The 20,935-nt window shown below is 39.1% G+C and overlaps 1 protein-coding gene across 3 annotated transcripts in view; it reads left to right on the top strand.

Annotated features, from left to right (window-relative positions):
• Positions 1-16,747, top strand: part of PKNOX1 (PBX/knotted 1 homeobox 1) — a 47,339-nt gene extending 30,592 nt beyond the window's left edge. For all 3 annotated transcript variants that reach the window (XM_014938093.1, XM_014938091.1, XM_014938092.1), the window contains 7 exons: positions 514-684; positions 2,158-2,257; positions 3,330-3,427; positions 5,797-5,925; positions 6,943-7,019; positions 8,640-8,812; positions 9,788-16,747. In XM_014938093.1, the coding sequence (XP_014793579.1) occupies positions 514-684; positions 2,158-2,257; positions 3,330-3,427; positions 5,797-5,925; positions 6,943-7,019; positions 8,640-8,812; positions 9,788-9,999 (960 nt within the window). In that variant the 3' untranslated portion in view covers positions 10,000-16,747. The remainder of the gene's footprint in view (positions 1-513; positions 685-2,157; positions 2,258-3,329; positions 3,428-5,796; positions 5,926-6,942; positions 7,020-8,639; positions 8,813-9,787) is intronic.
• Positions 16,748-20,935: the final 4,188 nt, after the last annotated feature.

The raw sequence follows: 20,935 nt of genomic DNA, 5'->3' as shown, positions 1-20,935 counted from the left end.
GGAGGCTGAGGGGAGACCTCATTGCCCTCTACAACTACCTGAAAGGAGGTTGTAGAGAGGTGGGTGTTGGCCTCTTCTCCCAAGTGAATAATGACAGGACCAGAGGAAATGGTCTGAAGTTGCAGCAGGGGAGGTTTAGATTAGATATTAGGAAGAATTACTTTACTGAGAGGGTGGTCAGGCACTGGAGCAGCCTGCCCAGGGAGGTGGTGGAGTCACCATCCCTGGAGGTATTTAAGAAACATGTAGACATGGCTCTTCAGGGCATGCTCTAGTGCCCAAGATTATTGGTTTGTGGGTGGGTGTGATGTTGTGGGGTGTTGTGTTTTGTGGGGTTTTTTTGTTGTTTGGTTTTTGGGGTTTTTTTGTTGGTTTTTTTTTTTAGGGTTGAACTCAGTGATCTCAGAGGTCCCTTCCAACCATGGTGATTCTGTGTGATTCTGTGATTGTGAAATATTTTTTAAATGAACCATTATTTTGTTTCTAATTTTTTTTTCCCAATTCTCTCCCTAGATGGTAAAAGCAATCCAAGTTCTACGTATCCATCTGCTTGAGCTAGAAAAGGTTAATGAACTCTGCAAGGATTTCTGTAGTCGTTACATTGCCTGCCTGAAGACAAAAATGAACAGTGAAACTCTATTAAGTGGAGAGCCTGGAAGTCCTTATTCACCTGTGCAATCTCAGGTATGTTTCAAATACAATTAAGTGTGGTTTTGCTTATATTTCCTTAGGAAGTTATAATTACACTTCTATTGCTATTAGTTTGCAAACAGAATTTCTGCAGTTTATTTGACTTTCTCAAATTCAGTTATTAAGAGTAGAAAGAGCTGGGGTTTTTTTTGTGCACATCAGTGTGACACGCCTGATGGACAAATTTCTTGAAATGTGCCAGAACATAGTCACTTTTCTTGTCTGTCTTCCCTCAATTCAGCAAATGGAGATATTCAGAGTAGCCAGGGTTTGCTATTTTGTGGAGGGAGGCTAGGAAACTGAATAAAAGGAGAAGAAAAAAATTCCTTGTTAAGAAGGTCTCCTTAGTCTAGTCTACTTCCTTAAAATGTTGAGATGGGTAATACTTTTTATACTCAATCTGTATTCTGGAACAAATAGAAAATGTCTGATGGGTTATAGTTGCACCATTTGAGATGTCATTGCATGTCCCCAAGGGCGACTGTGTAGTTATGAACTGTGTCCATTTCTATACAAGTCAACCTTGGTTTATATGTTGTTGACATTATCTAAATGCAATAATCAATTGCATTTTTTGTAGTAAATTGACAGCAATTAATTAACAACAGTTAGTACGTTATGGTTGGTGCTTCTGCTGTGAAGTACCGGAAAGTGAGTCCTGCAATCCAAGTACATACTAGATAGCTAACCTTAGAGAATGGCCCATCTCTGATTTACTCATATGTTTGATGCTGTGTATTCTGAAAAGCCTCAATGATTTTTGAACTTTGTTGTCTGGACTCCTTACTTAGGTTTTGGTGTCTAGACGTGTGGAAAGGAAAGTCTAAAATCAGACAAAAAGAACTGTTAAAAGATGGGGGTTTTGTATGTCCGTTGCAGCTCTTCTGTAGAGACAGTGGGGACTGAATTTTGCTATTTGGTGACAACAGAGATTATTCATACATATTAAAGAACATGTAAGAGTTTGTGTGGTCAGGACTGAGTAAGAGCTGTCCTGAGCAGAATAAAACATACTGGGCATTTTGAATACTTAATACGTTAATTTGAAATTGAAGGAATTAAGGTAATAACTAAAACTCTAAAGCTTTGATGCTTATAATAAGAGCATCAAGGGTCCATTTCATCTGTCCTTTTTCCTCTGTGCCTTTAGAAACTGTTTCTCTTAGTATTTATGTACCTAGAATCTTTTTTCTCCTGAAATCTCTCAAGATAGTTTTATATCTTTTCTAACAGTGGTTTTCATGAGGGTTTTCAGAGGTAATAGTTGCTGATAATGAGAAAGTTAATGTGGGTAATGATGAACCTCTAATGAAGTCTCTTTGAAGTTAATCTTGTGATTAAACTTCAAATGTATTTTTAGAGCCAAAATTGCACAAGCATGCTTTATCCCCTTAAAAAAAAAACAAACAAAAAAACAACAACAAACCTTTAAAAAAATGTAAGCAACTAATTGTTTTATTTTTCTAGCAAATTCCAAGTGCCATTGCAGGCACACTCAGTCCCCAAGGGATTATGGTGCCAGCATCAGCATTGCAGCAGGGAAATGTAACTATGGCAACAGTAGCAGGTATGACACACTAAAGAAAAACTGGCACCTTACTCTTCATTCTGGTTTATGTTATAATTGTTACAAAAAATACACAAATACTTTTAAAAATATGTTTTAACACTAATACCTGAAGAGTTGTTATAATACAGTCAAGTGCCTTACTGGTTTCTGAATGTTTATTTAATTTATATATGTACCAAGTATGCATATGTGCATGGAGGTTATGCATATGTGAGTGGAGGTTACATATATATAATATTAAGAGATCTTTCTGTGCAATGCTGCTTTTGTTAAAAGACATTTCAGAGACGGAGGTGTTTTATGGTTTCTTCTTTTTTTCTTTCTCCCTTCAAAAAAATAATTCTGTTTGACAAAAAGATGCATTACGTAAAATATTCCACTTATTAGCTGTCTCATGATCTGTCAAGTTTGGAAACACACCTACAAGTCTGTGAAATCCTTGATGTCCAAGTTGTTCTGCTATTGTATGGAGGTGACAGTGGAAGTGAAATGTTTTATCTTGCTTCTAAGCAAGATTTTAAAACAAACACAGAAAAAATGCCTTCACTCAAATGCAACAAAGCAGTGCGTCTGCATATACTTACGAAGACATTATTCTGAGACACAGTACGTGCTTGGTGGCTTTGGTGCCCAGGAACCCCTGTGTGTTCACCAAGATTCTGCCACCTTAGTTGACCCAAACATCTAGGTGTCACCCAGCTGACTGCCCTAACTAGTTGACATACATAGGTGTGGTTCTGGTGTGATGACCCTTGTTGGCTGAAAAGTTAGCTCAGTTAAAACAAAACAATGAACTATTTTATAGTCTGCTGGTCATGGCATTTTCCTTTGAAAATAGATTTAGAATGCCTAAAATGCAGGGAAACAGAATTGAATTTAGTACAGATTTTTGTGGGCGGAAAAAATTTTAGTGTAGCAAAGAGTGTATCTTACACGCCTACTAGAAAAAAATAGTTGATATATTATCAAAATGTATTATCTGCAGTGCTGATGTGTTTGTGTGTTTAAAGAGAATAATATTAGAAGAGTTTTTACTTACCTATAATCTGTGTTGCTGTTTTGTTTTAAGGGGGCACAGTGTATCAGCCAGTCACTGTGGTCACTCCACAAGGTCAAGTAGTGACACAAGCATTGTCACCTGGGACTATTCGGATCCAGAACTCTCAGGTTTGTTTTATGTGCTTCACTGGATAGTATTCTGAGTTCAAATAAATCTCAGTCATTTTAAGAATTTTTGTTTAAATTTGAGTCAGAATGAGCTCTGTGTACACACACGTAGTAACAAATGCAAAATTAATGCAAGTGCTGTTATAGGAATTACAAGTTGCATAGCATGGCATAAGGTCCTAGACAGATCTCCCCTGCCTTGCCAGGTCATCATAGTTCTGACCTGTTAAATGTCTTTTCTTAGTGATGACAGAAAAGAATAGGTACATGGATTTTTTTTAAAAAAGAACAAAACCAAAAAAAAAACCCACCCCAACACTATCCCTGCCCCAAAAAAGTCACCCCGAAACCCAACAAACAAATGAAAACAAACCCACCAAACCAAAACTGCCTCTGAATTAAATAGACACTTTTTTAATGATTAAAACTTTTCTAATTGTTGAACTCAGTTTATGGCTGGATAGATTTACTACATGGCACTATGGTGGCCACATTGCTGTGTCAGAAATTTGACTTTTTATCGTGATGGCAACCACTAGTACTGTGAAACTATGTATTTCAGAATTTGTATATGTTGAGAAACATTTTGCCATAAAACTTTTTAAAATACTTAGTTCAGACTATGGGAGACCCTCACATTGGGCTCATTATATCATACCCTAAAAGATAAGAACCAGCACTCTTTTTGGGAGGGGTTCTTAAGGAGTTGGATCTGGAGGGCTCAAAGAAACAACTAAGGAAAAGGAAACATGAAAACTAGACCGTCTTCAGTTATGGAAAACTTTACTAGCTTTTTCTTGAAGCAGAAAGTCGTTAAGTCAAATATTCCAGGAATAGGGAGTCAATTAAAATGTGAATGAGGAGCTACCATCTCCACAGCATAAAATCTGTTTGTAATCACTGACTCACTGTCTTGTCTTTTTTCTTCTTCTGACCTTCCAACCGAAAAAGTATGCTTAGAGTATTCTTCTTTTATTGGTAGTAGAATGTATGTGTTTGCCCACATTCTTCCCTAGAATGGATGCAGTTCTGTCCTCAGATAACTTTCTGAAAGAAATGTGTAAAATTATTCTCCTAGACTGAAATGGTTTTGAAGAAAAATGCTTTTTATACCTCTGATGAAAAAAATAAACAAAAAAAAAAGGACTTGACCTTCCCTGTATGTCTGTGGCTACTCTTGATGTTAGCAGGAATCTTCAAACCCACCTATGCATAGGTTTGGACCTGTATTCCTTGTCACCCATGGGAAATCCTTCTTCAGAGTCTTCTTTTTCAATGTTTAAGAATGCGGTAGAGATAGGGAAAAGATACTGGGGCAGAGCTATTGAAAGTTCATTATAAAGCCTCCATATACAAGCAGATTATTTAGAACGTAAAACATTATTTTTAGAAATAACAGTATGCTCCAAAATCATTTTTGTTGTAACTTGATAGCTTAAATCTCATTTAAAACTTGTTGCATACAGGGTGTAGACATAATGACTGGCTTGAAGAAATTGCTCTGGATTGTCTGAAAAACCTGATCTAGAATAATTTCAGTTATAATTGTCTGAAATATAATCTCATACGCAATTTATATGCTGTTTCTTCTCAGCTCTGCGTAAGCATCCAAGAACATATTCCCTAATGTTCAGATAACCAATGTGCAAATGATTTGATGTATCTATAGGAAGTAGAAAAGAAAAGAAAACAAAACTGAGAAGGAAATATGAACCTTTAGAAAGTGATTTAAGAGTTCTACCATACATATCTTCTTGCTCTTTGAGATTTAGATGCATTTATTTTAGCAGAACCTTTAGCGTCTTTGTTTGCAATTCTAACATAAAAATGAATTTGACTTTAAGGCCTTCATTTCAGTCTTCCAGCTTCCATAGTTCTTTATGTTTGCACAATGAGTATATTCAACATTGTGTTTTTCAATTGCTCTTCACATGTGCGAATGACTACATAGGATGACAAGGCAATAAGATCCTTAGGGTAGCAGAGATAAGGAGAGAGTATCATTAACCTGACGTGTGCAATATGGGTGGATTTTATTCTAAATTATAGTAAATCAGCGTTTGGCTATTGTCACAAGATCACATACACAGCCTGATTAACAGCTGTAATTCTTAGAACAGAAGTTACATGACACGTGAAAACTATAGAAATCTGATACAGTGTTTTCCCTGGATAAAGACGTTTTGGAATGCTATTGTAGGAGAGCTGCTTTTGTAAGTTTTCCCTAGGAAATAAAGTAGCTTTTTATAATCAGCATGCCTCAAGCCTAATTTCTTTTCATTCCTTCTATAAATGAGTTATTCATACATTGATACAGAATATTGCTATTACTGTGTTAACTGCCTTATTTCTTCTAAAATTATGTGCAGCTTCAGTTGCAATTAAACCAAGATCTAGGCATCTTGCATCAAGATGATGGCTCATCAAAAAATAAAAGAGGAGTTCTTCCCAAGCACGCTACAAATGTGATGAGATCTTGGCTTTTTCAGCACATTGGGGTAAGGACTGAACATGATCAGGAGTCACAGGTTTTTATGTAACTCTTTTATGTGGTCTCTTATGATTTTGCTTCATAAAGAAGGTGAATTTATTCTGTTGTTAATTGTGTAATCTCAGTGCAGTTTTCCCTGAAGTCATTTGGACTAGTTCCACAGTCTAATGTCGGTTGATTTTATTCTTATTTTAATAAGTATGTTACATTTGTACCTCATGATCTCAATAAACATTGTTAAAAGGGATCTTTCTTCATTTCATTGTGTTGAGAACTTAATGCTCTCTACACCCTGGTTCATGGCACAAGGCAAAATAGTTCCATCTGTGTTTTGGGGTGGTTTTTTGTAGAAGAGAATTTCAAATTTTCTGGTTTTATCTCCTTTCCAGCAATCCTTCTAATGTGTACCAAGCGTGTTACTATCTACTTGTGCTTTCAACAGAATGTCTTTCCTTTGCATACATGCTTATCCTGAAAGGATAAATGTGTCTCAGGTTCTATCACAATGTTTAGCTGGTTGATACCTTACAACTATTACAACTGTTTTACAACCAGCAAATGATACAGGGAAACTGCGTGTATGCTTCTTATGGTACGTACGCTCTCTTCAACCATTTAGTTCAGAGTAGCTTTATTTAACTAGAAAGTGCTTGTCAGTACTCTCATATGACATTGCCTTTAGACAGCATAACTAATCAGATCTTATCACATGCTGTGTTGCCCAGGGATCACGCTGTTAATAAAGACTGCCAACCATGAGAAGCTTTTTCTTCTGAATTACACATCAGCAGTTTAATGGTATCATATACACTTTCAAGGATAAAATCAGCTTTGTGTAGTAAAGCAGTCTTTGTTAAATGATTTTTATCTATAAAAGTTTGTGAGGTTTCTAAAGTTTGTTTTTTAATGAGTCAGATGGTCTTAATCTAGCAGCTTGAATTAGTTATAATAAAGGAGTCCTTATTTTTGATGAGGAGATGAAACAAGCTTATGCCTTTCCTATTTGCTTTTTTGTGCTGCCTAGCATCCATATCCAACAGAGGATGAGAAGAAACAGATTGCAGCACAAACAAATCTGACACTACTCCAGGTTAACAATTGGTAAGAGCAAAAACTCTTACTTAATGTCTGTTGTTGTCTTCACGTGCTTACAACAGAGAAATCATTAAGTGTATAACTTGGACTTATACTTATCTATACACTTATATATATATATAAGTTGAATTTACTGTTCTACCTATGTTACAAAACATGTATAAAAATACAGGAATTATGCACTAATACACAAGCATATTCTTTTTTACAGTAAGGTATAATCATACTTGTTTCATTTAAATTATTTAAGGACCACAGAAAACTTTGCAACATTAAGGAATTAAAATTTGGTCTGTTGCTGAAAGGTGGAAGTACTCTCATGTCTCTTCTGCAAGTAAAGAAATTGAAATTGAAAGCCTTTTAGTGACCTGAAGCTCTGAAAAGTGTTCTCTGGTAATCGTGGTTACAAATGTTTAAGTTACTGTCAACAGATACTCATTCTGCTCTTGTATCAAAGGATGCTGTCCTCTGAGCAGTGATGTCTGAATGGAGAGTGTCAGTACCTCAACTACTATAGTCTGTGGTTCAACATGTTTTAGCGTATTTTATCTTCACCAGAGGCTTAAGGTAATACACCTCCCCCTGCAGAAGAGAGGAGCGAGGGTGCCAACATGCATCCTATTCTGCTTGTGGAATTGGTTCCTAAGATTATTGCAGTCCAACAGGCACTTTCCTTATATGTCAAAGATGATGCTGATTGCATGGCTGCAGAGGGGTCCCGTGGGGAGATACTCCAGACAGCAGCAGCACACTGGTTCCAGAAGTGGAACGGTGTAACTGTACCTGTGTGACAGGGTAGTAATGGAGCTCTGCGGTACTGGGATCCAACTGCTGGCTCTGCAAAGCCTGCCAGTTGCACCCGCCTTCCTCCCGTTGCAGATAAAGATGGGTCCTGGATGTGTTTTGTCAGATTTAGCAAGAGATGCTCTTCTCAGTCACAACTCCTTGCCATAGCTAGCTACATTGAAATTGAGTCTGTTCAGTGCTGGTAGTTAAGTGAGATGTGGTGTAAGCATTTTCTTGTTCACTAGCAGAAAGGGGAAGGGCAGCAATTAGCATGCTAAAGTAAACAAGTGAAAATCAGGGAATAAAAAGGAATTGGAAAAGATCTGAAAAATGTGTTTGCTGTTGTCTCCTGGATCAGGAACCAGACCTTGGAAAGCCAGGGAGCCTATAAAATAAGTAATGCAGGAGCCTAAAGAAGTAATGAAACCAGACCAAGCAAACTAGGTTAGGCAGGGGCTAGATTTTAGGTGAACTGTAATGAGAGGAGGATCAGCTTTCTGAGCTACGCTGTCAGCAAGTTTTCTGGTGCTTAGTTTTTAATAAGATCTTGAAATGTACATCTGTCGTGCTGTCTGGAGAATTTCCCCATCTAAGGTGGGGGAAAAAATGCTGCTAGCAACAAAATGATAGAAGTACTTTTCTTAGCTAGTTTGCCAAAATCAAAGGATGACAGTGTTCTAGGAGCAGTTTTACGCGTTAAAAAGGATGTCAAGGGCAGGTGGTAGGGAGAAGATTTTATATTCCTGATCTTTTTTTTCCTCGCTGTATACTTTGTGAATCTGAGAGAGACAATTTACAGCCAACTGGTGATAAGTACTTCTTGCCTTTGATTGTGTTTAGGTTTATCAATGCTAGAAGGCGAATTCTTCAGCCGATGCTGGATTCCAGTTGTTCTGAAACTCCCAAAACAAAGAAGAAAACAGCTCAGAACCGACCAGTTCAGAGGTTCTGGCCTGACTCCATTGCCTCAGGAGTTGCTCAGCAGCAATCTAATGAGCTCACAATGTCAGATGGTAAGGAGAACTGGCTAAACCACAGATAATAAAGTTAATTCCTCTGTAACAGGGAAATGAAGGGTTTGATGCTTTTTGGGGGAGAGGAACTTCTTGATATTTCAATATAAATGTGTTTTTAATCTGGAAAAACATAACAGAAATGTGTCAGATTTTTCCCTCCTTAAAGATTTCTGTGTTTTGGGGAGGTATTCCATTGGAATTTATGTTGAGAGATGGTTGCTTGTGTTTCAAAAGTTATGAAACAACAGAACAAGGTTAGGTGTGCAACTAAGTTCTCTCAGTATGTGCATCTCAGTAGCATTCTGTTTGATTAGCAGTATTGGACTGCAGTTTCAGTTTCATGACTCCCCATCATGTTCACATTCCTTTGACTGTTGCTAGAGGGACCGAGCATCTGCAATTCTATATATGCCTCGTGTTTTCAAGTAGAACGTTGAGAGGCAGAGAAATGTTAAGAGGGCCTCCAGAGGCTTTGACTGAAATAACTTCCTTACCATTGGATCAAACAAATAAGAGCAATTTAAGAAATACAAATAACTGTTTTAATCTCAAGACCATCCTTTCTGTCCGGCTGCTTTATTCCTTTCCAGTTTGTAGCAACCTTTCCCTCAGCCTCCCCTGGATCTGAGAACAACTTTATCCATTTAAGTCACCTTGAATCTCTATAAACGCTCCTATCTTTCTGCAGTGAATTTGGTTGGAGTACTTTGCAGAAATGGTCTTGTGATGACTTGATGGGAAAATTGCTGTAATGGGTGTCCATAACAGCTAAATTTAAGATTCCTGGCCAACTTAATTCTGGCATTTCCTGATACTCAAGTGTTTGACAACCTGTATAGTTTTTCTTTTAATTTAGTTCCTTAGGTTTTCTTCCTGTTGATTAGAAACAAACTGTTATATGAATATGTCTTACTTTATTATTAAATTAGAAACCAAGAAAGATGCTGAAGTACTATGATTGTGCCTCTCCAGGTGCTGTTGTAACAATTACAGCTCCAGTCAACATGAATGTAGACAGTCTCCAATCTCTGTCATCTGATGGTGCTACTTTGGCTGTTCAGCAAGTTATGATGGCAGGGCAAAGTGAGGATGAATCTGTAGACAGCGGTGAAGATGATGGAGGAGATCTCTCAACAACAAATATCAGTGGGCTGGTCTTGGATAACAGCGATTCTCTGCAGTAGGAAGCAAGAGAGTGTGACAAAATGTTTAGGAAAAAGAATGGACTGACTGACTGACTGTTTTTATAGTTTGCACAGCAAACATTTTACACAAGTTTTATTTCTAATATGTTTTATATGTAGATATAGAAGGGTGCACTTTTTTGTATTTCATAGTAAGCTTAAAGAGTGTTTTTGCAGGTGCAGCAACTTCTTTCAAATGTGTTTTTTTTTCATTTCATTTCCTTTTCTTATTTCAGAAAATTATATCTAGTAATATAAAGAACCACATAAGCACCCCTTTGTTCTATGAATTGGAAGTGCTGCAATTTCTAAAGAATTACGCAGTTTCAATTAGTGCTGTTATTTAACACAGCTCTTGATGGGCAGGTGATGTAAATTTAAAGCATGTGACACTAGTGTGTGGAACTTGATCATTAAGTTTAGATGCATATATTTGAAAGATGCTTCTGCACCTTAAAAACTGCTAGTCTGAGGTGGACAGCAACACACATAAAAAGAAAATGTTGATGTGTGATTCAGTAGCGAATGTATGGCAATTGAAATAAGTTTAGTTTCTCTCATAGTCCGTGAGCCTGTTTATCATTTGCTATAAAAACTCCTATTTTTACCTTGCCGGGGTTATTGGATAAAAAATATTTTTATAAATTCACTAGGAATTGGGATGACGACTGTATTAAGCAGGAGGGGAAAAAGAAAAAAAGAAAAAAAAAAAAAAAAAAAAAAAAAAAAAAAAAAAAAGAATTTCCAGAGGGGAAAAATAAATGTTTAGTATTCCTATTTGGAAGGTCTGAAAACTGACCAAATTTAATAAACAAGCCTATGCTAGCATTCTATGATTCTCAGCTATCCCACAGTGATATCCTATATTTGATAATAGCATAAGAAAGGCCCACTGTTTGATGGGATTTTGATATTGTCAAACATTGATTTATATTATGTGTAAACTAATATTCAAATTACATTAGCTCTGTATCTAGACTTGTATCTGAAGATATTTGCTAAATGAGTATTCAGGTAAGTAAATTCAAATACCCACAACTTTTCCGGTTATTAGAGGAATTTAACAGTTTATAGTTTGTACAACTGAATCTGAAAAATGAAAAGTTGCTTACTATACAGTCATGAATTCTGCTATCACTCTGCTATTTTAATGCATTTGAAATATTTTCCCCTAATACAAAACAAAATATAACTTACGGATTTATATAAAATATCTTCAAATCTGAAGGTTACTACCAGAATATACAGCAGGCTTTATTAGAGTAGGAAATCCATGTGTGTCATTTAAAAATGAAGAGCTAACCATGAAAACTCTTTTTTTTTTTTTTTTTGTGGTAACAGTTCATTTCTTTTTTTCCCCAAAGTTTGGAGTCTATGTCTGTCTATCCATGAACACTTACTTTTGGAACTTTGTATTTCCCCTTGTTAAATACAAGTAACAGACTCTAAGAGTCTCACGGTGAGATCAATGTCCTCTTTTCCCCCTGTCCATTTGTCAGTGTTGGGTTAGATCAAAGCCAGAACATCCTGATTTAGAGCAAATCCAGTTGCATTTCTAATGTGACAGGGAAAAAGATGTTAGCTTTTAGAGTTTTTAGACATTGTATTTGAACAAAGCCCTTTGACAGATGCAAATATTTAATTGAATACTTCATTTCTGCTTTACAAAACACTCAGGCATGTGCTTAGGTCCCATTGATTTCAGTAGGATTAGCGAATGTACTTGTTGGCATGCTTAAATGATTGGAAGGTGATCTTTAAAGATTGTCTTCCAAGGCAAGTCAGTATAAGTTGGTTTGAAGAAAAACTTTGGAACAAAATGTCAGTAGCATTGGCATGTGTGGAGAATAATACTAGTTTACAATGACTAGTTGCTATTTTGAAAAATTGGTGTTGAGTTTTACTCAACACAAGTAGTATTTCTGCTATGGCTTTCGCTTATTCCTGGCTGAGGATCTTGCTTTTCAGTTCAAATGCTGTAATGATCTACTCCAGCTGGAGTGGTAATTTCTAAAGAATGTGTTTTCTAACTTCTCTGCTTTGCCACTAATGTGCCATGTTTGTTAAAGGGCATAGTAAATGAATGATGAAAGATTTAATTAGGAGGGCTTTGACAGAGCATAACTATCTCAAAAGCTACTGTCAAATCTAGTTTGGCCCCAAAACATTTTAAAAGACAGCTACCATATGCAAATCGTGCTCATTTGGAAACATTCAACCTACTGCTTCTGCAAAGGATACCTGAGATGACTAGAACTGAGAAACAGACTCTGTATTTTTCTTTTTAGTTGTTTTTTATTTAACTCCATAAGTGCTTCATCACCCCCACAGTTTCCATTATATAGTAGGTTATATTTGTTGGTTTGTTTGGGGTTTTTATTCAGCTACCCTTGTTCATATTTAAAATAGTGCGTTAATCCCTGTACTTTTAGAACGTAGGCAGATGAATAGTCTACTTCTCAGTCTGTACAGGCCTATGGACGAATATGTGCTTTTCCACATCAACCTGTGGTGGAGGAACAGGCCATTTCTCACTGTCTTCTTTCTCTCCCTGACCAGTTGCTGCTGCCTCAGAAGTACTAGCAGATCTTTCCCCAGCCTGCTTTGAGGTAGTCTAGGAAGCAGCTGAGACAGTAGATCTGTTGGGGCAATAAGTAGGCAGCAGTGAAGGGAAGGGTAAACCAAAATGGCCAAAAAAACTTTTGTGGTTTGGAGATAATGTGGCAATGGGCCTTTGCCCACACTTCAAAACTGTGAGAATTGGGATCTTAAAAAGACAGAGGGTATTAAAACAGTTGAATATCTATACAGCTGGCTGGAAGAGGGTTCAGGAATATGTAGTTCATGTAGTTAGAACTCAGTTGGAAACAAGCAGGCATCAGGGTTTGCATGCTTCTGAAAGCTTATTTTTTTGGAAAGAAACCACTGTCTGGTTAGCATTTTTTTTTTATTCCCCCCACCTTACATGCAGAAGTATTGTGAAAGGGAGAATATGGAATAGTTTTACTGTCAAATTAGAAACAGGGATGTTTCCTAAAACTGAAAAGGCTTTACCAGTCTACTCAAAGGTTATTGCTTAATACATGGAACCTCAAACCTTGTCTTTTAACTCAATGAGAATTCTGTAGTGGGTATGAACTGCACAGAAGTGCTTGCTCTTTTTACGATTTAAAAAAAAAAAAAGGGAAAAAACCCCACTGTCCTTCTTTTTTTGCTGTGTAAGAAAGATTGCTAGTTTAAGTAAAGCATCACTATTCAGGAAAGGTAGATGTTTACATTGGTTAAAAACTCTTTATAGGGGACCTATCTTTAAATCCATGTATAATTCCCCTCCCCGACCCCGATTAAAGTCATGGTCATATGCAATAGAACTAACATGGTTTTTAAATTAGTGTAATTCTTCTGCGATTATGATTTTTTAAATGTTTTCAATGTAATATAGATCGTTACCCAAAACAGGGTTCTCAGTCCAGTGTTTCCAAGATTTCTGTAACAGGCAAGGCAATTTCCTGTTGTTATTTAACTTTAGAAACATGGCAATTTTATAAATCAATTCCAAATTGATCAGCGTATATTTTTAAGTGACTGTTCCAAAGAAATAATCATGTTGGAGAACATTCAGAATTGACAGGCATGGCTCTGGCTCTGCAGAGAATTTCCTAGATCTGGATATTGGGTCAAAGTGGAGTCCTGCTGACCTCAGGGAAACTCCATGAGGCTGCATGTCGGGCTGCATTTACCTGCAGGAGAATCAGTTCCCTGTTCCGGTCCCTGGTCACTCTTAGGAACCTTTTGGAGAGCCCTCCAGCTGTATCTTGCTGCATACCTAGGTTTTCTTCCAGTGGAAACCAGGAAACCAGGGTATGGACAAAGGGCTTAGAATGGCAGGAATTCGTGTTGACCTGGTGTGCACCACATACCGTTTTGATGTTCAAAATATGGCCAGAAGGCAGACTTACACTGAGGAATTAGTTCCCTGTTCCTGTGCTTGGAAAGTAGCTTCAGGTTTATGAATATTCTAGTGGTGTAGGGCCACAAAGACAATGCATGAATAATATATCTATTCGTTTTCTCTAATCACATGGAAAAAGAATTAGAAGGCAGTTCAGCTTCCTGACTTCATGAAGTTGACAGCCCAGAGGATGAAACAAAGCCTTTCCTAGGGATGGTAGTTTCCTAAAACCATTACATTTATAGCACTTCAGCAAAAACCCAGAACACCCTGGTATCTTGATAAATTGGAAAACATGCATTTAATTGTAATTAAAGTTGATTGAAGATTTATTTTCTGAAGCTGAGTCGTCTTGGGAGGAAGAAAATGAATAAGTATTTGTCTATGCAAGACATAAATGTCAAAAATGTGTGAATTACCCATTTTCAGGTGCTGTATTGTTATTGTCTTTCTGACTTCTGTTACTTTGATTAGTCTTTTGAACCTTTCAGCCTTATATTCAGCTTAGTTTTTAGAGTTGAATAGGCAAAATGTAGTTTTGAAATCTGTTGGAAATGTAACTAACCTTCATTCCCTCATGAAATTCTCGCATGTTAAACAATTAAGTGAAATGTTTTGGTTTCCTAATAATAAATTCAAACTCTCACCACCTCCTAAAACCAGAGCATATCCATGAAAATGCAGGTTTAATTGTAGTGTGCAAATGATCAAGACATCAGCCTTGTGCTGAGTACACTTTGCTCTTTACTGCTCAGTGTAGCTGAATGGCAAAGCAGGTTGGTTTTGTCAAACTCAGTGTGGGTTCCTTCCCTCCCTGCTCCCGCCCTTGCCTTGCTCTAACCTCCTTTCAGATAGGTTTGGGGTTGTTTAATTGTTAAAGTCCTCAAGTAACTTGATCATCCAGTGTAAAGTCTAGTGAAATTGGCACTAATGTGCTTTTAAGTGATTGCCCAAATCATGTTATTTGTTAATTCTCATCACCTGGAAATATAAAATCTGTTCCTTTTCTATGACTTAGTTCTTTAGGACCTGCTGAGTGCTGGCAGCTGGTTTTGCTAGAGAAAAGCAAGGTGTGAGAAAGCAGTGAAAGGCCTCACTGACCTTGTAGGCTACTATAAAGATACTGACTTCACGTTAATAGAATCCAGTGTTTTCAGGTCGTGAGAGAAGTCACCTGTAAATCTTTCCAGGGGTTAGCAACATTTGGTCTATACGATCAACAATCTTTAAAATGTGAAACCCTGTAACTTTTTTTTTTTTTCTCCTTCATTGTTAAGGGATTTTGAAGCAACTGATCTATCAAGGGATAAAATGAAAAATCAGAATGTGGCTTGTGGGTGGTTTACACTACTGTGCTTTGTGAACTGAAAAAGCACATTTGTAAAGCAAAGCATTCACACTTCTTTAACAGTATTGTTTGGCCGAAAGACAAATATGTTTTCAAGAAATCTTGAGCAGAGTTTCAAACTAGTTAACCAGTTCTTGGCCAGGGACAATCCTCTTGGATTTGCTGGGTTTTCTGGTTTATGCAAATGAAGAAAAATGTTTACTAGTTCATACCAGTATGGGGATTTTTATTACGCTTTTGTAATGCAGGAGCAGCTTCCGTGAAGGAAAGAATTAGCAGGTAAATAGTCCATAATGTGTGTGAACTTTGGGGTTTTGGGTTGTTCTTTCAAAATCGTTAATTAAAATGGCATGGACATCAAACTTTCAGTAATGGTTCCGAGCATAGACGGTAGAGACTTACCCCTGTGTTAACATGTTGAGCCAGACGGGCTGTAACGCATTTGTACAATTGCCATGTTCTACAAGATCAGAAGTCTTCAGCCTTCTCGTTACAAGGCAGCGAGGAAACTCAAACTCGTTTCATCCGGTGTGTATGAGTCTTGCTCAGCAAAGACACGGTGCTCTGAAGACGAAACCTGCTTCGGGTTAGCGCTGAAGCGTTATTTATTCCTCCTCTTGCTTCCCCAGCATCTGGGGTGGTGACATCCAGCTGTGGTCCCCCAAGGCCGCAGCCCTGAGCCCCGTGCACCTGGCTGAAGGGGCCCTGCCTGGGACCCCTCTGGCTACAGCTGCTACAGCCTCACCATGTACAGCTTTTTACTTACTCCAGAACATGTCCCCAAGCATTTTTGACTCATACCTTGTTTTCAAAGGGTTAATCTGTGATTAACTGAATAGTTTGTGTTCTAGACACAGGAGTATTTGATCATTTCGTTGCTGACATGAAGAGTGCCTGAGAATAATTCCTGGAAATAGTTTTAACTCCACTGCTGCCAGAGAGCATTTTTTTCCTTACTCTGATGAGAATAAAAAAACCAACCGACCAAACAAAGACCCCCTGCAAAGCAGATTTTTTTTTTTTTTTCACCTACGTTATGTCCAGTGCAGCGTGTGCCTGGTCCCTTGGTTTCAAATTCCCCGATGAATCCCCTTCAAGAAGGCATTGCAGGAATTGGGAGCAGAGTCATAAGCAACCCATGAGCCTGTTTGCTTTTGTGGAGCGCCTGGTTACAAAGCGCTAATCCTTAGTATGCAATTTAGGGATGTTTCTAAATACCCCTTTTTGTGGAAAACCAGAGCAATATCCTCAATGCTAAAAAGCTGGGGGGGGGGAATGAACTCCAGACACTGTGTCAAATGAGGATTCTGCAAGAATAGATACAGCTGGGATGCCCACTAGCTACTGTATTATTTATTCAAAAATCTCTATGTGAATTCATGCAAGTTCAGCATGTGCAAGGTATGCAGGATTAAGCGTGTTAGGTATTTAAGGAAGAAAAAAAAAAAGAAATTACAAGCCACCATTTAGATACCCTACTGAAATCTGAAAGCCATCCGACCTTTGTAGGTTGGGTTTGGTCTTTCTTCCTGATTCAACTAAGATGTGATCTAGAGTTTATGAAGTAATTGGGGGCGAAAAACTATGGGTATTTATCATCTCTGTTGGTCTGTGGACAGTATTAGCACAAGTCAGAAGATGAGGCCCATGGACTTACTCCTGGCCAGTGTTCCCAGCACCCTCTTTGTTAAGTTGGTCACTGAATCCTAAATACAGACTGATGCCTATACTAAATGTGAACGTGGTAATAAAATTTCATTTAGAGACAATTTTTTGTTAAGATCCAAGCATTTTTAAACTTAGATTTTTAATTGTCGTGAAAAATACGTAGATCATCCTTAAAAAACGAGTGAGTGACTTGAATGTCACCTTTGGTGTGCCCCTGCCCTACAGCCTTTCACTGTGAGCTACAAACCAGAGAGAAAATACTTCTGTTACTGGTGTCTCCCTGTATTTTTATATTGGAACAAGAGGATGGGGGGGGGGGTTCGGTTTTTTTTTCCCTGGATACACAAAAGGACTATTTTGCACAGCTGATTGCGATTAATTTTCTTGACTCGGTACTGCAGCTGGATCGAGGCCTGAAACCTCTTGAAAAATTTGCATCAAATGAATCTCGGAGGTACTGGTGAACTGGGTTGGCATTTGTTAGCTCATACCTGCCCTGCCTTTTTAGGTGCTGGGGAAATGCTGCTCCTGACTCACTTGTAAACACAGTGACACTTGAAGCAGCTACAGAAATCATAATTTCCTTCTGAAATGCTCCATTCTGCTTTCAAACAACTGGTTTAGTATTCCTGTTCTTTGAAAGCTGGCAACAATTCATCCTTGGTGAGGTACCCTAGACGTTTGCCTGTGTCTCTTGAGCTTTTGAATGGTGAATAGCCTTGAATAATGACGCTGCAAATCATTCCCAAGATTCCAAGCCAGCTTTGCTGGGAAAAGCCCAGTAACTTTACAGAACTGAGTTGTGGATGCTGCTATAAATGCAGTATCGGAATTATAATTAAAAATAAGCTGCCCTTAACCATAGTTGAGCACCATTAAAGCTAAATCACTTTAGACCCAAAATAATTTGTACATTATTTTCCCAAGTGAATGTATGTCTTTTATGTCATGTACATGCTTTTTTGCTTTTTTTTTATGTTTGTGTTCATCCCAGTGAAAGGTCTCGGGCATAGAAATATGAATATTTTAATAGTCTGCATCACAAAATATGCACACCTTAGGGAAACATGCAAGAACCTTCCCTATTAGATCATGCAGATCCTTAATTTAAAGAAATTACACTTAATAAATGGTCAGAAAAAAATCCATTTCTGCTTCGAATTTCAGCAGCAAAATATATATGGCATTAAGTGTGCATATTTTGAGTTTACCCTGAAACTCCTGACCAGCGAGTCCCTCTTATGCAGCCCCTTGCTTGCTGTTCTGGAATTCTGAGTGAGATAACCCAAGTGTCAGCTCCATTGCTCTTCCCAGAGGACATCTGTTTTACATGGCAAATCTACACATTTGCTCCCCCCTGCCCACCCACACGGAAGAAGGAGAGGCCACTGCTTGTAACGCAGAGAACATCTGACACTCAGGATTTCTCCTATTAGCCAGCAATATCTGTTTGCAGTTTCTTCTGAAATACCTCTCTGGTTTTTCAGTGTGATACTGAATGTGGGAAGAAGTATTTCTGATAACTTCAGAGCATAATACCTAGACAGAATGACGGGCCGCCACCCCCCTTAAAGCAGGGCTTTACAGACACAGGCTGGGGGAGATGCTACAGCTGTTTGCTCACCCACCCAGAAGGAATTGACTTCTTCTGGCAAGGTGTCAGGAAAGGCAGAAGGGCTTGGGTAGACACTTTTCTTGGCACTGGGGATAGTTGTGCCAAAAGGACACGTGGGTGTTTTGCCCTGATATTTTACAGCCTCATGAGGCAGGAACTGAGAGGGCATGTTAAAAGAACTGATGCCCAAAACGTGGTTCTATTTAAATCAATTATTTAATCATTAATACAAGGCCCTGTCAGTTCCAAAGCAGCAGTGATGATCTTTTACAAAGTGATGGGATGCTGAAGAACACAAACAACCCCCCTGGACTTTTTGTGCTATATGTAAAATGAGTTCTTTTTAGGAGTTGCAAATTCCAGCTTTTGACTCAATTTTCAGGGCTAATTTAGGGATGCCCAAGGGTTCGTATGCTGCTCTGCACTTAAGAAACATGCACGGCTCCGTACCTGCAAACACGTGCCTACCTGTGAGGCAAAGTTTCAGTGCCCATGCCGATGGGCCACCACAACACTACACCGTCATCCGGACCATGGAGAAAATCTGACCTGGAAAAACATAACTGATAATCCAGCAATACTGAGTCCAAAATGTGTAGAAGCACACGGGTGATTAGTAACACTGGAGAATCTAGGACAACAGCCGTTCAAATAAAGCATGCTAGAAGCCAGGACCTTAAACTTTGATGAATAAATTCTGGCAACTGAAAGGTGCGTTGTCTTTGACCAGGTTTTTTTTTTCCGTTCTCCCTGTGCTGGCGCAGCTTCCAGGGGCAAAGCAACACCATGGGGCTGCTCATTGCTGTGTCGAGAAATGCAGGCAGAGATGCTGTCAGGCTTCCAGGCAGAGGCTAGCGGTGCAAGCTGTCCTCAAATCAGAGATGGTGGCAGCGAGAAGAAGATGTTCATGGGCAGCTTGCAGAGGAGCCAGCAGGAACATTTTTTTGCACAGATGTTTGAAGAATAACCCCACCTTGTTCCCGTGCTTACCCTGTATGTAGAGCAGCCACACAAACCCAGTACCATTCAGGGATTGCCGTCTGTCGGTCATCCTCCCTTCTTCAAAGGTTATCAGTCACGCAAGGTAGGGGGGGAAGTGGTGGGACAGATAAGATGTGTGACAAAGGATAAACAACCCCGGCAGACCACCCCCCTCCCCAGGAGACAAGGAGTCTGCCCAAATCACTTGTGGCTCCCTCCAAACAATCGCTACCAGCTTGCAGAACTCATCACCACGCTTGCAAACCCACCCTGATTTCCTTAAATGCTTGGCAAACATGGATGGGAGGGAGCCCCACAGACTAAAATACTCACAGCTTGCAGGCACGTACAGGCTGTGAATTCCTAGAATCACAGGATGGTTTGGGTTGGAAGGGACCTTAAAGATCATGGAGTTCCAACCCCCCTGCCATGGGCAGGAACACCTCCCACTAGAGCAGGTTGCTCAAAGCCCCATCCAGCCTGGCCCTGAGCACCTCCAGGGATGGGGCATCCATCCACAGCTTCTCTGGACAACCTGTTCCAATGTCTCACCACCCTCTGAGTGAAATATTTCTTCCTGATTCGTTCAGCTATTTGTAAATACTTGGACAGCATGTAATTAAAACTTGTAATGGGAGGAATTTCTTGTGGTGCTGGTTTCATCAGCAGCACAGGCTGTCTGCTGTCTGGTCTGTAAGGTGACAATGAGCTTTAACCTTATTAAAAACTAGGAGATATTTTTCAATCCAATGGAGAAGAGCGGAGGGGGAAGGGACGTTGGGTAAAACCCTTTTCCCAACGACAGAATCATGTCCCCTGGGAGCAGGGCAGCCACGTATGGGAGGCCAGGGGCTGCCTTCTCTATTAACACCTACCTCAGGAAACCAGGGAAAAGGAAGAGGTTGTGACAAGTGACACAAGGCCCAATGGTGGGGTGGCCGTGCGGAGGAGGCCAGTGCAGCCACTCAAATGCCTGTATTCCCTAGGCCCAGCTTTGAGGTGTGGCAGTTTTTTTGGACATCTGAGCTCTCACGTTTCTGGCCAAGGCTCACTAGAGCCCAGAGCAGGGTCAGCCTTCAACAGTTCCAGTTGACCAGGACCCTTGTTTTGTCTCGAGAAGCAAATTTGCCCAGTCCCTCCAGCTTTTATCTACCCCTTCACCTGAATTTCATGTGCTCACTGGTTTTTTTTTTGCAGTTGACCAACATCAGACAGAGCATTAGAGAGGAATATAAAAGAAGCCAGGGGACACGTTTAATATTTCCAGGTAGACCTGGAGCCAAGGTGGCTGGAGAAAGGTCTGCCTGGCCCCAGTAACACCAGCTAATGGATGAAGAAAGTATATGTGTGCTTGTCAGTAAAGCTTCAAAAG

The sequence above is a fragment of the Calidris pugnax genome, unplaced genomic scaffold (genome assembly GCF_001431845.1).
Source record: "Calidris pugnax isolate Ruff unplaced genomic scaffold, ASM143184v1 scaffold25, whole genome shotgun sequence".
In the NCBI taxonomy this organism is placed as follows: domain Eukaryota; kingdom Metazoa; phylum Chordata; class Aves; order Charadriiformes; family Scolopacidae; genus Calidris; species Calidris pugnax.
This window is presented reverse-complemented; position numbering and strand designations above follow the sequence as displayed.